This window comes from Lethenteron reissneri, chromosome 3 (genome assembly GCF_015708825.2).
Source record: "Lethenteron reissneri isolate LAM-NWPU_2019-01 chromosome 3, ASM1570882v1, whole genome shotgun sequence".
Lineage (NCBI taxonomy): Eukaryota > Metazoa > Chordata > Hyperoartia > Petromyzontiformes > Petromyzontidae > Lethenteron > Lethenteron reissneri.
In genome coordinates, this window is record NC_083781.1 from 8,257,334 (window position 1) to 8,274,165 (window position 16,832).

General features: G+C 52.4%; 1 protein-coding gene across 7 annotated transcripts in view; it reads left to right on the forward strand.

Moving 5' to 3' along the window:
- LOC133345964 (CCR4-NOT transcription complex subunit 3-like) overlaps positions 1 to 12,102 on the forward strand; it is a 33,631-nt gene extending 21,529 nt beyond the window's left edge. For all 7 annotated transcript variants that reach the window (XM_061557145.1, XM_061557156.1, XM_061557136.1 and 4 more), the window contains exons 16-20: positions 4,936 to 5,029; positions 7,295 to 7,475; positions 8,000 to 8,132; positions 8,296 to 8,421; positions 11,539 to 12,102. In XM_061557145.1, the coding sequence (XP_061413129.1) occupies positions 4,936 to 5,029; positions 7,295 to 7,475; positions 8,000 to 8,132; positions 8,296 to 8,421; positions 11,539 to 11,637 (633 nt within the window). In that variant the 3' untranslated portion in view covers positions 11,638 to 12,102. The remainder of the gene's footprint in view (positions 1 to 4,935; positions 5,030 to 7,294; positions 7,476 to 7,999; positions 8,133 to 8,295; positions 8,422 to 11,538) is intronic.
- Positions 12,103 to 16,832: the final 4,730 nt, after the last annotated feature.

A 16,832-nucleotide genomic window follows, 5' to 3' on the forward strand; every position in this document is an offset into this window, starting at 1 on the left:
GCGACGATGGGGAAGGGGGAGCGTCTCTGTTGTGGTGGAGGTGTGAGACGAGACGGGGGATTGCTCCGGGAGGAGGAGGTGGGGAGCGAGGGGGGATGGTGGGGGGCGGGAGGTGCGATCTGGAGGGGAGGGGAACAGAAGCGGGCAGATGCGGCCGCTTGCTGCTATCGTTCTCGTCAGGGAGCAAGCGATGAGTCTGTCGGCCCCCACCATCCTCCCTCGGTGAACAGCTGCCCCCCCCCCCCTTCGCTAGCCCCCACCCCGAGAGGGCTCGATTAGGGCAGAAGGCTGGGAGGGTAATGGAGACGCCCCCAGGGAGCGAGGGTCAGAGGCTGCGAGGGCCACGCTGTGGCACTGGGGCACGAGGTGCACGGGCCAGGGGTGGTTGTGGGGGCCACTGGTGAGAGGTCGGGGGGCTGTGAGGGGTGGTGATGGTTGTGGTGGTGGAGGAGGAAGTGGCTCGGGGTTGTGGGTGGCGGTGGGGTAGTGGTCATTCGTGGTGGCGAGGTCAGTGGGGGGTTGTGGTGGTGGAAGTTGAAGGGCAGTGTCGGGGAGGGGGTGCCAGAGAAACGATTCGGAATAACGATTTGATGATGTATTCTTTACTCGTAATATTTACTCAATTGAACCCTTGGCGACGCGTTAGGAGATGAAGCGTCCGTTTGGATCTCTCTCGGAGCAGGGGCAACCCCAATGGTGGAGAGCAGCCCACAGAAGTGAATAACGCAGAGCTACTCTGGGCCACAACAGTAGAGGGCAGCACTTTCTTGATTTCGCCATTGATTGTTTTCGTCTTATTTGTATTGCGCCTCCTTTGTCTTCTGTCTCGTTTGTACCACCTCGTTTGTTCCATTATTCTGGTTAATGCTGGGCCACTAGGTGTGTAACATTTGTCCCTGTCCCCCCCAAAATTTGAGGAATTGCCGCGACAAAGGATTATGATTCGATTCGAGAATACCATTTTTCGTCTCTCGTGCCATCTCGTTTGTGTCCGCTGCCTCTCTCATCCTGTAAGTATGGCTCATGTTCGCTGCCTCCCCTCTCATTTGGAGTGTGTGCCATTGTCGGCACTGCGTTTCTCATTAAATTCGGCCGCTATCCTCGGCGAAGCACGTGCATGTAACTTGCACGCGGGGTACACGGTCGATCCGCGCGAGCATCATCCCGTCGTCGCGAGCGTAGGAGTCCATTTCATTTGGCCAATGGGTGCACGCCTAGGGGAGTGCGAGCTATGTTATCTGGTGCGGTCCCTGGAGACGGGATGAGAGAGGCATCCGAGCGTTGGAATGTCGGTTGTGTTGGAATGCCGACCGCCGTCGATTCTCAGTGGACAAGTTGGGTTTGGTCCCATGCAATCTGTACGTGCTACGTCGCCTTGTCCCCCGATTCAAGAGGATTTGAATTAAACCGTCCCCGTCAACCTCGTTATCGGCATCAAATATTTATTTAGGATTTCTTAGAATCAGACGAGCCAATTTAACGTGGATTCGAGAACGTACGCAATTTAGGAACATAATGTTGCAGGCTAGGGCCGGTGATCGAGGCTCATGACAAAGTGGCAGCCAAAGGAGGGAGCACACTCACAAATACATCAGGTGCGGAGACGGAGCAGGCGCGACGTAGGTAGGCGATGGCTCGGTGGAATCCTTCATCCAGCAGTGGATGGATCATGACTGATATTGATGTTAATGATCAGAGCCCATTGAGACCACAAAGGTCTAGTTGTCGAGGGAGACCTGTGTGACAAGGCAATGCAGTTCACATGTAAACAAATGCACGGCCCGGTCGATGGGAGACCGTGCGGGAGATGCTGCGTTGCTGCCGACTTCACAGAGAGCGCCAGTGCGCACATTAAGTCACTCCCGTGGGGCACGGGCGGCGGCGGCGCTGGTGAAGGAGTGAGGTGGGTTTGGATTTGTGGGGGGGAACGGGGAGGGGTGGGGGCTGTCAGACCCCGCGCCACTCAGCTGTCCGTGTATTCCTCGTGTGAGCTGCACGCCGGCATTCCGCGCATTCGCGCCAAAATAGCCGCTATTCGAGGCACGTGGGCTTGCTAAGTACACGGATTTTCCTCACATCGCCCGTCACTGCCTCCTCCACCGTGGCGGTGGTGGCGGTCGCCCGTCCTCTCTCCCCCGTAGCTCCTCTCCATTGTCAATTTCTGGCTCAGGTGGGCCGGAGCCGGGGCAACGTCTGTTTGTTCACGCGGAAACCCGTTGTGATTGCCGTCCTCCTGGCTGCTTGACTCGCAGTGAGCCGCCACTGTTCATTAATGTCGACCTCCGGTCATCGTTGGTTCTTGCGATGCGTCCTGCCAGAGACCGCTTACTGACACCCGCGTGTTCCTAGTTCAGCCTCGCCGTGTACATTCCCAGCGTGCGACTATCGATGCTTCCGCCTTGCAGTCTTCATCTGTTAGATTTCATTGTCAATGTCCGTGCTTCTGGTGCATGTCACAGCCGATGACGCCCACCGATAGAGGGGGGGGGGGGGATATTGCTTTGTTGCTGGACAAGATCAAAACCAGATTTCCAAAGAGCACTCCATCTTAGCTCTCTTTGGCCTTGTTTCATTAATTTTTATTGCAATCTGCTTTCAATCATTGCCCTGGGTGTTTTCCAGTTGTTCCCCCCAACAATTCCTTTCTCTTGTTTACAATACCACATATGTAGCACACAAAATGCGCATATCCTCCCCCCCCTCCCCCTTCGTCTCCCCAGTGCTGATGTTGGAATACATTTTGCCACGTTGAACGTCGGGACCAGGAGACAAAGTCCGTACGATGTCTCTAACTTGCATTTGCTTCTCCGATCCATCTCGCGTTTGCCCTGAGGTTCTGCCCGAGTCGTTTTGGACGCGCGTGGGAATAGGGCGAAGCGCGCGGCTTCTTTGGACGCCTTGTACGGCATACGTGCCATATCGAATCGGAACGCTCCGTCCGTCCGTCTGTCCGTTATTTATTTATCTGGAGATATTTCCTGCTGCTTCGCATCCTCCGAGATACGCCGTCTCATTTTACAGACGCGTCCACGCAAGTGCGTTGGACAAGAGGTGGAAAATGTTTTGCTCGTGTTTGTGGAGTAGCCAGGGAAGTATGGCATGGACAGGGCCTGTCCAATCGGAATGCTCCGTCCCTCTGTTTGGGGGGGGCGGTGGGCGGGGGGAGCGGCTTTTAGCTATTTTTCTGGCGATATTTCCTGCTGCTTCGCATCCTCCGAGATGCGGCGTCTCGTTTTACGGATGCGCACACAGACGCAGGCAGAGGCACGCACGCAGCCTCATTAGACGGGGGATGGAAAATGTCACGCGCTTGTTTGCGGAGCGGCCAGGGGAGAGGCGTTGTTCGGAGTTGTCGGCCGGAGCGGCGTGCCGGGCCATGCCGTGTTGGAGCCGCCGTGGGAGGTCTGCGTCATCAGGTGTCTCGCGGCCCGAGCAAGCGCGCGATACCTTCTGTGCCCTCCTGCAGAGGGAATCCAACTTGAGTTTCCCCAATCTCCAAGAGGGCTTCCTCGCACTGACCAGGCCTGACCTCGCTAAGCACAGTCGTGCAACAATCGCACATCTCCCCCTCCAAATCCACTCGGTGAATTGCCACGATTTTTTAAAATAATCGTTAAAAGAAATCTTATCTTAATTGCACCATTTTGATGGTGTTGTGACCTTTTCATTCTGTGTTTTGTGTCTCATTTGTGCTGTCCCGCTGGAATGTTCTGCCTCGTTAGCGCCATTAGACTGAATGGACCTTAGTATATAGTATCAAATTATATGTTTTACATATAATTTTGATATGTTATTATTGTCATAGTCAGCATTCATCCATCCACTGTTAGAAAGAAGGCCTCCCCAAGTCGTCACTTTTTTATCGAGCAATCTTTGTAGCTCCAGTTGATCTCTGCCATCAGTTGATCTCTGCCATCAGGAAGCGGAATTTCCCCAACCATCGCCCATTAGCCGTATTTCCCTCTTAGGGCCACAGTGTTATTGACAAATGAGTTTGTCACTTTCACTGCCAATGCAGCATGACAAAAATCTGATGGATTCATTGGTTGGTGGTGCGTGTTCTGGGCTGCTCTCGTACATTAATTGGTTTGTGGTTTTATTGACCCAGGAAAACTTTTTTGTCATCTCATTTGTATTGTTCTTTGAATGCTTTCCAACTGAGGTTGAAAGCCTTTTATGCATTAGCTTCGTCCGTTCATAACCGGGAAGGAGGGGCACGATAACCCTCGTAAGTTTGATCCAACATGAAGTCGGCGCGAGTGTCGGGTTTTGTTGTTGTTTGCGACTCGCCCTGTAGAAAACCGGGTGAATCATTACGAAGCGTTTGGCGAAAATATTCGGCCATGAAGTGGGGTGGAAAGGGGAACTCTTTGCAAATATGGAAATGCATTTTGCCCTGACTGCTACGTGTCCGATTCCCAACCACGAATTGAACATTTCCCAAAGCAAACGCATAACGGAAAGCGTGACATATTCCATGCATATACGTGATTTTTCTGACTCACGTTTTGTGTCTTTGGTACCGTTTTACTTGTTCGAATGAGCAAATCTGTTAAATGGAGGCTACCTCGTTCATCGCGACATTAATTTAATTGGGCACCGTTGGCTTGTGGGTGGAAACTCAGTTGGTGTTGTCATCCACAGGAAGTCTGTGCAAGCAAAAACCTGAGTTAAATTCCCAGACGCAACCTCCACTAGTCATGGGTGATATCCAAACCGGTCCCGAGTACTTCTCTTGGTCGACTCGGCATTAAATGAGTACCTGGTTCAGTGTGTAAGATTACAGTGCCGGGTCGATAATTGTGGCCAGGCGTGGTTTGGCCACACCACCCAATCTCGCACCAAGCCGGCCTTATTCGCCGGGCGTTAACAGCACTTGACCAAAGAATCCACGAATAGTTCCACGGAGGATCTTTACGTTTGTGTCGCCCACAGGACTCGCTGAGCTCACTGAAGAGCATGGCGGAGAAGGCTGCAGCGGAGGCTGGACTCGAGGGGCAGATGCAGTCGCTCCACCTCACGGACAGAGGTGACACAGCGACCGGAGTTCCACACTGGCACACATGCACGCCTCTCCCACACTAACACCCATCGTTCCACGCTCACACCTGGCCCCCCGTACTCACATCCCTGCCCTCCACTCTCACACCGTACTTGTACAGCAACTTCACTGCTGTAAGACAAGAGTCCACAGGGAACCAGAGGTCGCAACCGGCTACCCGATACCCGTACCCTACCCGATACCCGGCTACCCGTACCCGGCCGGGTACGGGTTCGGGTAGCCGTTTGCGACCCTGGTGCGGCCGGGTACGGGTACGGTAGGCCGTGAGTTACTGGTGAGTAGCCGTTTGTCACTCATTTCGGGTAGGGTACGGGTACGGGTAGGGAACGGCTACCCGTATCCGGCCGGCTACGGGTACGGGTACCCATTTGCGACTCTGGTGCGGCCGGGTACGGGTAAGGAATTAAAACCCGTTTGCGACCTCTGCATGGAACCAAGGATTGCACCGTGCATCTCCAGGTCCAATCGATGGCGTTTAAAATAAATCGACGGCCGCACCATTCCTGACCCCGAATGTCGCTCTGTAGCGATCCGCAGGCCCAGGGTGCTGGTCAAATGTCCAATCCTCGTAGCGCCGCCAGTGCCACTGTCGCAAAGATGGGCACATTATATTAAAATTGCAAACTACAAGAGTGATTTCGATTTAAAGCTTTCGTGACTGCAGGGATTCATCTTCTTGGTTCTTTCAGTAAAGTCACGTAGAATGGAAATAATAAAGTAATAAAAATAAAACATCATAAAATAAGTCTAGACTCTGTCTTCTCGACAGACCTGTTCTCCACCTGAGGACGGCTGCTTGCGTTGTGGCCGAAACGTTGTGAGAATTATTGTATTATGTTTTATTTTTATTATTTTATTATTTCCATTCTACGTGACTTTACCGAAAGAACCAAGAAGATACAAGAGTGATGTGTTAACCTTGATGCAAATGACCAATCAACCCTGTCTCGTATAATTTAGATACAAATTATCAATTATTCTTCTGTTTGTAATATAGATACCAGTTGCAATTTTACGAATGTGTTAACGTAACATATTGCAATCGTATATACACAATTAAGATCTTGTCCATCGTCGTCAGACGTAAAATAAGACTATTTTCTGCCGTTCGCTTCTTCGTGTCGCTTGAGAGTTAGCGCAGGGAATCGTGTATTTTTGCTTTGGCCCGTGGCAGGCTCGGGATTTGGGGAGGGGGTCAAAGGTCGGCGTCCAGGCTGCGGCGCTGAGTGATCGGGCCACGATCACAGAGGGGAGTGGGCCCAGTGCCCAAACACCACCGCAGGGCTTAATTAGCGAAAACGCGGTGGGATTGAAAATATTCCAGGAGTTTTAAAATACAAGCGGGGTCAGAGTTTGGCCGTGGTCCCGGGCCCTGTTGGGCACGGGAAGAGGTCAGCGAGCTACAGGGCCGACTTGTATATTTTTTTGTGTAATTCCCGGAGTCTCTCGAATTATCCCTGGCTCTCTGTAGCCGCTAATAATGGAGTGAACCGTGCAGCAGCGGTAGCAAGCACTGCCGTTTGCATTGCGGCGATTTCAGCATCATCGCTTTCTAATTTAGTTTCAATATTTTTACTTTTTTACTGGGCGTGTAAATGACTTAGGTTTCTGAAATATGGCAACACCGAATGGTATAACAGCCGCGATAATTGTATTGTCTGTTTGGCAAAAATATACTGTTCCCAATGGTGATATATATATATTTTTTCTACCAATAAAATATTTCCAAAATGTTAAACTACTGGAAGTGCAGCCCAGCATGAAGATAAAACTAGGGAATTTGCTGCCGAATTTCGGGTTAAATCCCAAAAAAACTAAATCTGGCCCAGATAGTAATGTTTGCATGATCCGCTATTTTATTTCAAAAGGTGAAATACACCCACAGAGTTATGGGCAGGTGAAATCGTGAAAGTCGACATGTCGTGAAACTTGTTTTCGTTTCGTGAAAAATGACATCAAGGCAGCCTGACTAACAACGTGTCAGTTCCTTGACGAACATGTCCATTGTCACCATTCCCACGGTATGCTACGATGCACCGAATCATGTCGCCTTCCGTTCCATTTTCCGTGGGTGTATTTCGTATGTATTTGGTTGCTGTAAATTTGTATTTGCCTGTACGTCACCACACAGTCTGCCGGTGCACACCGTGCCACCCAAAAGCTGTCATGTGACCGCCACCCACCCCTCACCTTCTCATGTCGCCCCCCCCCCCCCCCCCCCACTTCATGCAGACCTGTTTGTGGGCCCGGGCCGCCCTCCCAGCCCCGTCACAAAAGAGGCCCACGTGCAGCCGTTGCTGGGCGTGTGCCCGCTGGGTGCCACTCCGCTCGGCAAGGATAACGTGTACCAGCAGGGCATGCTGGAGGCCTCTTGGAGGCACATGCCACATCCGTCCGACGCCGAGAGGCTCAGGTGAGGCCGCTCAAGTGGTGGTGCTGTGTGCCAGCGAGGCGCTCGCCTCGGAAAGAGGGGTCAGGGGTGAGATGGTGAGGAGAGGATGACGTTGGATGTGATCTGTGCAGGTTCGCGTGTCTGGTTGTGTGTGTGTGTGCGTATGGTCGTGTCTCATTGAGCTTCTGCTTTGTGTTGGCATGTGTACCTGTGTGTGTGTCTCTTATGTATGCGGCTGTGTGTGTGAGTAGGTAGCGTAATTGTTAACGGCCTGCACTACGAACCAAGCGACTTGAGTTCGATTCCTGCTCGCGGCAATCATCAGTGACGAATGTCTGACCCGGACCTTGACCTAAATATAAGTACCTGGTGCAGTGTGTAAACCTTGCACTGGGGATACAAAAGCGGCCGGCCATGATGCTGGTCGCGCAAGCCCGTCGCGTCTCGTGCCGACCTTCAGAGGTGATCGCCTTAACAGCACTTGCCTCAAAAGTTTGTTAAAGCTAAACGGCGGCGGATCTTTGTGTTTTGTGTGGTGCACGCAGGCACTACCTTCCCCGGAACCCGTGCCCGACCCCATCGTACCACCACCGCGTGCCACCCACCCACTCGGACACGCTCGAGTTCTACCAGCGACTTTCCACTGAGACACTGTTCTTCATCTTCTACTACCTGGAGGTGAGCGTCCGCCGCACTCTCACCCTCACTCGCTCGCTCGCTCACTCACCTGCAGGCACCCACATGCACACGCCCTTGCGCACACTTCTGCATGGGCCCCCGCTGACTGACTCGTGCCCCCCCACCCCGCCACCCTCGGACCCTCTCCCCGTGTTGCGAGCAGGGCACCAAGGCGCAGTACCTTGCGGCCAAGGCCCTGAAGAAGCAGTCGTGGAGGTTCCACACCAAGTACATGATGTGGTTCCAGCGGCACGAGGAGCCCAAGACCATCACGGACGAGTACGAGCAGGTGAGCCCGCCCGCCGCCACGCAGCACCGCCACCACGTGCGTCAAGCCACGTGACGATAAGCGCATGAACAACCATGTGCCAAAATGTACTGAAGCTTCGATACGCGCACCGATACGCACGGGTACTCACTGATGCACGCACCGATGCGCGCGCCTGAACACACTCGACACAGTTGCTACAGACTGAGAACGTGCTCCCAATTTCCCGATTAAACCTTTCCGGTAAATCCGATAACCAGGCCCAGATGCGCAGCGCAAGACGATACGAAGTTTTCGTTTGCTTTGGGTCGATGCGGAATCCTCCGGGAGTGACGTTGGTAACACGGCGTCACTCCTGCGGGGTCACTCCTGCGGGGTGACTCCCGCGGTGTCACGCGGCATCGGGTGACGTCGTTCTGGGCGGCACGTCGACACTCATTGAAGTTTGTGCCGAATGAACGCAATTCTGAAAATCTTAGAAAAGGTCAGAAATTGTCTTTAAAAATGTAAAACCTGCAGCGTTTAAGTCCAAAACTCTTCATCCCTGATCGCCGCCATTCGTACCGCAGCTGCAATGCCGATCGCTCGGCAAGCCAACGATGGTGGAACCAATCGGACGCTCCAGAACGAGGACGGTGTAGACATTGCGGTGCAGAAGGAACGAGAATCGACCCGGTCCAAAAGCTGTTGATCTCGTGACCCAGAGTTGTTTTAAATTATATTTGTTTGCATCACCTTGGGCACCTCCTGCACGTGGAATCTCGATCAAAATCGTGGGGATTAACAAAGAAAACGCCAAAACAGCTGACAGCTGTGCAAAAAAAATCACGTGCAGAGATTCGTGCTGGGAATTGCACGGAGATTGAAAGAGGAATATGCAGATTAGAGAACACACTTGGGCTAATGACGTTACTCCATCAGTAAATGGAAGTGAGGCGGGCATGGGCAGGGGGTGTCACCGCTGGAATGGATGGATTTCCGGCATTGGTCGAGACTCACGACGCAGTGGCAGCCAAAGGGAGGGAATGTTCCCAAGAGGACGTGCGCTGAGGAAATGGAGCGATGAGATGGGCTTGTGTGCAGGCGCTAGCCGGAGCGTTACATTGCATGCTGGTGAGAGGTGGTGACGACTTGGGGGGGGGGCGGAGGCATTCATCCAGCAGCGGATTGATCATGGCTGATGAGGACGGCGGCGATGATGATGATGGAAATGTCTTAACAATGAACGTAAAAGTGCAGCCTGTATTTGTGCGTGTGTGTCTGTGTGTCTGTTGGAACGTACCGCGCGGTGACTGATGACAGCCGTGCGGTTTGAACGTTCACGCGTGCCAATCGGTAGGTTCGTTACTAAACTTGCACCGGGTTCGATCGTCGATTCCACATTTGCGGAATCGACGATGGAGTCCGAAAGCGACGATCGGTATTTTATCGATGAACGACCCGACTCGAGACCGCTTTCATTTGTTCGTCCAGTCCATTTCAATTGTCCTTGCAGTGCCTGAAAAAATCGTCTGTAATTTAGTCATAAGTTAAGATGGTGTGTGGGTCCATTAAATTAAACTTTCCGGGTCAGCTGTCCCACAACTTTGGTGCCAAAACACCAAATGACCGTTTGTTAATATAATTAATTTTAATTGCCGTTTCTTGTAATATCATTGTAATTTATACAGTTTGGAACATATATATTCATCCACATATAAACACATGCACACACGCAGGTTTCATACATAAGACTTACATGTACAGATACATTGCATACATACACACACACAAACGTATATTACACACACACACGGTATATTATTTTAAAAGCGTGACAGCCCATTGGGGAAAGCAAGTCTATAGCAAAGGAGACCTGGGGATGTAAATAATTGAAAGCATGGGATAAACGTGAAGTTAAATAACTAAGCGGATGAACACAGGGAGAGAAGTGAATTGTGGTGATCATGGCATTATCTTTTTATTGACAAAATATTTTTGCAAAACAAACAGTAATTTATGAGCAAAATAAATGTGACTTTACCTGCAAGAAGGATTATTTACAGATGAATCCCCACCTCCGACTTCACCTTTTTTTTTAAACTCGTGTGGCTGACAAACCGGGTGCAGGAGGCGTTGCAGCTCCCCTCGAGAAACGTTTTGAGTTTGAGCCCTTTCAGAGTCGTTCCTGCCTCCGTAATCAGTGTAGGGTTGCCAGTCTGCTACGTTTCATTTGTATTAGATTGCTAATGAGAGAAACAGAAAGAGGAACGCGTGGATTAGAGAACGCGTGCGAGGTAGTGAAGTTGCCATCGACCGCTCGTGAAAGTGAGCGGGCTCGGGCAGAGACACGTCACGGCCAGATGGGACGACGGGCGGCGGTAGTCGAGGCTGACCAAACGAGGGAGCGCGCGCTCCAGGGGTACGTCCACCTTGGAGACGGAGCGATGAAATCGGCTCGTGTGCGGGCCCGCTGGGTGGATCGTTATATTGCAGGACCGTGGGAGATAGCAGCGGCTTGGGGAGGTCTTAATCCGGCGGTGGATTTATCGTGATGCGACGTTATGACGATAACAAACTCGGGCGCAAATCCCCTTTGGTTGACGTCCCGCCGCTGTGACCGTGGGCACAGGGGCATTACTTTTGTTCTGCCTTTGGCCCTCGAGTTAAGAGCAGAATGACGGGACATACATCTTTGATTGCCGACAGCAGTCGAGCGACGACGACGATGAAAACAAACATCGTTCGCTCAATTTATTTATAGCAACACGACGGCGATGACGACGACGACGACTTGACAACAGTTGTCATTTAGCCGTCCGTGAATAGGCGTCTCTCGCGAACAATCGCATCGGGGTACCGGTCACTCCGTGAAACGGGGTTCGCCGGCCCCCCCCCCCGCCCCCCTTTCCAGATCAGGGTCACTCTTAAAAACCCACGTTGCATTTCTCGAACGGGGACATTGTCGTCGTGTGTCGTGGTTGAGTTTGTTGCCGTGTCGCGCATCCCCCCTTGTTTCGCTTTCGTTCCTCGATTTGCATGAGAAGCTCCCCCGACGCCGCTCGGGGGGGGAGGGCTGCGGCGGCGGTAAAACCTCCCCTCTCTCACCCCTCTCTCTCTCTCCACCACCACCCCCCGCCCCTGTCTGTCGCCGTCCAGGGAACATATATCTACTTTGACTACGAGAAGTGGGGCCAGCGCAAGAAGGAAGGGTTTACATTCGAGTACCGGTACCTGGAGGACAGGGACCTGCAATGAGGAGGAGGAGGAAGAGGAGGCAGCGATGGAGAAAGAAGGCGTGGGTGGGGGGGTTGGTGGTGGTGGTGGGCGGTGGACGGTGAAGAAGGAGGGCGACTTCTTTTCTCACCCGGTTCCCCCTCGCCCCCCTCTCCCCCCTCCCCCCCCCCTCGGGTGGACTTGCAGGGGGACCACAAACACTCGCTCGCCCGCCTACGTACACGCACACACACGCACTCACGCGCACACACACACACACACGGGAGCCGGCACTCGACAAAGCCAGCATCGGATTCCTCTGGCTGTGGATTCCCCCCACACGCGCAGAGCACAGGGATTCCGTGCCGAGGATACCGAGCTTTGTTTTGTATATTATGTACTCTTTTGCTTTTTAAAAAAGAGAAAAAATTGTGCACATAATAATGTATGGGAGGCATGACTCCTGTGATGTGTACATTGCTGAGAACACGAATGCAAGTATTTAGATCTTGTAAGAAATAATAAACTGTTTGTTCCTTTTGCAACGCGACGCGTCACGTCGTCGTTTCTTCGCAGCCCCGGGGCCCTGCGGTGGTGGTGGTGCTCGCGTGGGGTCGTAGCCCCCCACCCCCCCCACCCCGGGCCCCCTCGGGCTCACGAATCCCCCGGTGCAGTTGCACCGCCTGCGCGCTCGGTAATCGCTACACCCCGCTGCTCGAGAGGCTGGGGTGGAGTGAGACGCGGTGGTGGGTGGGCCCCCACGTCACACCGATGCCACGTGCCCCCTACTCACGCCGATGCGAATGGTGGGAGTGTCAACTAACATCCCGTGGTAGCTGGAATTCACACCTGAATAGAAATCTGCGCAGCCTAGCGTCGGTCACGTGGCTACACGTGCACGCACGGCGCTTCGGTGCCTCCATTTTTGTAGTTTTTTTTCTCTTCTCGATTTTGCGCTCAACGTCTCGGGGGTTTTCCCGAAGTGAAGCGCGCAACCCTGTTGCTGTACCTCCCCGGCCGAGCTCCAGCTGCTCTGGGAAGGTGGGGGCCGTGGAGCTGTTGTGTGGTGGGGTGGGGGGGGGGGCGGTCCACCATGACAGGTTCACCGCTTAGTGAGAGAGGGTGGCCTTGGCTGGGCACAAGGGATACTTGGTGGTGCAGGGCCCACACCCCAGCAGCAGCCAGGCCCTGCGGCCGGCACGCAGGCCGGCCAATCTGAAGGCCACGGGAATGAAAGTGTGCCAACGGGCGTTCTCCTCTGTGCCAGTGCTGCTGGTGCCAACCTGTGGCTGTGGTGGGTGAAGCTGCTAGCTTGCTGCTACACCGGGGTAGAATTCAGAGGGAAGCAGATGTCGGGGTGATCTGATCCAGCCCAGCGCTCGCTGATTCTCTCCACGCACTCGCTGTCCGGTGGTCAGTCGCCTCCTTGTCACTCTACTATCTCGCTACCTCCATGGATATTGTTTCCGTGAACTTCACTGCTTGATTCCTGCACCCAGGTTGAGTACTACCAGACTGTTTCGTCTCGTTGGTCAACCCACCACCAGACTGCAGGTCAATACAACGCTCACCCCACCCACTCGCCACGCGATCACCCGCCACACTATACGACACTTTCCTTTCTGCTCGTTTCTTACTGCTGCACTCATTCTTTCCCATCGTCTCGTTTCCAAAGCTCTCAATGATAATAACCTTGCTCAATTCAAGACACCCGTTACGCACCCTTATCCATTGCAACTTTGACGGTGCTGTTTTGTTGCTGCCCGCTTGACGTTTTGGGCCTTTGGCTCCCCTACCGTGCTCGGGCATCTGCTTAACAAAACAGCCGCACATGGGGGCTGTGTCCACTAGGGGGTGACACAGTCGCCCTCACGTCGTGGTGCTTGACAATGAGTCCAGGATGGGGGTGCCAACGGTGGCGAGAGATGTTAACTACCTCGCCTGGTATACAGGAGGTCGTGCGTTCAATCCCAACCCTGATGCCCTGTATATTTGGAGTGTGCGTGCCTCTCTTCCCCGTGGCCGTGTGGATTTTTTCTCCAGGTCCTCCGGCTTTTCCCTCCACGTTTAGAATCGTACGTTTAGAGTATTTGGCTGCTATAAATTTCCACACAAGCCAACTTCGTTAAGCTATCATTTATGGCCAGGTAGCTTCTGAAAAACATCTATATAGCTCAGTGGCCCTTACCAAATTTTTTATTTTAAAATTTATAGTAACCCTTTCTCGTAGGGAGACCCAGAGACTCGCACAGTAGAAGTAGCAATACTGCACAGGATTATGGCTCACGTCTCGCCGAGGCAGGCGACAGCCGCCCACACACAGCAGGGGTAGTGGACGGTAGCTCCCCGCGTTGTCCCGGATCTTCCACGACTTTCGACGGGGCCATGATCTACGCCGTTCACAAGGCCCTCGGTAGCCTCCTTTCGTTGGTGACACTCGCATAGAGACCCGTGGACACGGTACACATACCTATAGATTCATAGAGACCCAAAGACTCGCATGCAGACCTTAGAGTCACATAGAGACCGTGGACTCGCATGGAGACCTATAGACTTGTAGAATCATAGTGAGCCATGAACTCACTATGAAACCTCCTTTACCAGTAGCAAAATATAGTAATAGGTTTTTTACCCTTTCAACTGGTACAAAAACTGACACCTTTATACAAGGGATCATGTTTGCAATAACCACAACACAAGCAGTCAAAATGCAAACAAAAAGAAACAACTCTGATAATGATATGCATATGCACTGTCCTTGAAGTTGATTGGTCCACACCCGAGACGGCTTTTCTTAGAGCCTAGTCTCCATTGGTGTTGGATCAGATGACGCCAAAAGGCTGTTGTGGTTATTGCAAACATGATCCCTTGTATAAAGGTGCCAGTTTTTGTACCAGTTGAAAGGGTACAAATCTATTACTAGCCATGAACTCATTCAGACCTATAAAATCGCACAGACCGATTGACTCGCACACAGAGCCAGTACAGGATTCGGCGACACTGGTTGATGGTTTTTGGGTACACTTTGTCTCTCGGGACAGCGAGCGGCGACGCTGGGGCGGACACTTGTTGGGTGCACTCTGTAAAAGGCGCCGCCGCCGCCGCTCAACTTTCCGCCCCCGCCAAGTGAAAGCGCCGCTACTTTTGGGGTCACGGAGCCGGCGGGCCACCGTCTACCGGTGGTGGCGGGGTGGGAAGGGGGGTGTCGAGGTAGGGAAGGGGGATCCGAACGGGGTCCCACGGCTCTGGGGGTCTTGCCGGGCACGCATTCTCGACCTCTGCGTGCCGAGCGCGCCTCAAGGGCACCCCCGAGCTCCGCTCTCGCTTTCCACGGAGACTCGGGCATTCCAAGGTGCCCGCCGAGACCCCATAACCCTACCCCTTGCTTCCTCCAACCAGCACTCTCACGGGGCTCTCCGGAGGGGTCTCGGGAACCCCGAGACCCCAGGTAGCACGTGGGCTGGATCCCCCAAACCCAGTGGTTAATCCTCCAAACCCAGTGGTTAATCTCAGCGCACAGTCCAAATCGGTCGCTCCACGGATGTTTGTTTGGTTTGGCATTTACATCCTTGACTGTGAACGCCAACGAAACCCGCGGTCAATGTAATTCTAACGAAGCCCGCAATTAAAACAACACCGAGTCCACGCGTCCGATTGTTATCGGCCTGTTGAAACGATGAAAGGAATAGAGCGACGTAACAGGTGCCCAAGCAAATTGCTCGTTCCTGTCCCCGCTGGCGGATAGGGCCTCGTCTCTACTAGAGCTTCTTCGTAGTCGTGTCTCCTGTCCAACCTGGTAGAGTCTTCTTCTTGGTTCTTTCAGTAAAGTCACGTAGAAGGGAAATAATAAAATAATAAAAATAAAACATAATAAAATAATTCTCACGACGTTTCGGCCACAACGCAAGCAGCCGTCCTCAGGTGAAGAACAGGTCTGTCGGGGAGACAGCGTCTGAATGAAGCACCCCAGGCTTGGAGCGTATATTTAAGCTGGGTTGGAGGGGGAAGAACCAAGAAGATGAATCCCTGCAGTCACGAAAGCTTAAAATCGAAACTGTAGAGTCTTGCCGACTGCTTTTTTTGTCCACGGGTTTCTTGGGTAGGCACGGTCGATTTAGGAGTGGTTAGTAGATTTGGCTTTCTGGGCAATGACCCTCCAGAAGTGACCAGCATGCACCGCGAGATGGTAGTTATTTGTGCCCCCCCTCTACTCACGTTCGCCAGACCTTTGTGGGAGAGGCGGTGGTGTTACCCACACTCTACCCCCTCCACACGTGATCCACTCATTTATAGTGGCGAGTGGACAGAGGGCGAGGGGGGGGAGGCGGAGGAATTTGAACGACTTGACCACAATTGTTTCAGCTGCCCGGTGTGAAAATATGTAATTAGGGGCCGCCCATAAATTACGTCACGCGATTTTGGACGAGTTTTTACCCCCTCCCCCTCCTCGTCACACGGCGTCACAAAAAGTCAGACCCCCCTCAAATATGACGTCACAAAGCTCTGCCCCCCCCCCCAAAACTATATTTCCATTTTAAAAATAAAACATGCTTCAAATCGCTTTAAACTATTGTCATTGTAGTGCGTATTTAATGTGGCGCTGCACTCTGATGTTGTAGGAATGTTGTTATAGGAATTAGTGTTGTTATAACAATTCTATATTTATTTAAAGTTGCGCATGTTTACGTGACGTCACATTTCTCAACCCCCCCCTACGTGCGTGACGTCATTTATGGACGGCCCCTTATTTTGGATAGGCTTATACCTTGTACTTTAGTGGTAGTGCCTTACGCCGATACTCCTACTGCAAGCCGGCTTCTGGTAGCGTTCTGAAAAATATCGAGCGAGAAATTAATCCCTTAAAAAAAACAACACCCGATATGTGGATCGGGTTGCAACCTGTCCCAGTTAATGCGGGACACGATTTTTGATATAATGTATTCACATGTCGTCCTTCCACCATTGTCATATTATGTGATTACAATCTTGATTTGAAGCTTTCGTGACTGCAGGAATCCAAACTCTTTGGTTATTTCGGTAAAGTCACGTAGGTAGAAAAATAATAAATCACGACGTTTCGATCGCAACACAAGAAATCGTCATCAGGTGGGACAACCACAGCAATAAAAAACGACTTCAGCAGAAACAACTACTTCAGCAGTTTTTTCTTGCTGTGGTTGTCCCACCTGATGACGATTGCTTATGTTGCGATCGAAACTTCGTGATCTATTCTTTTT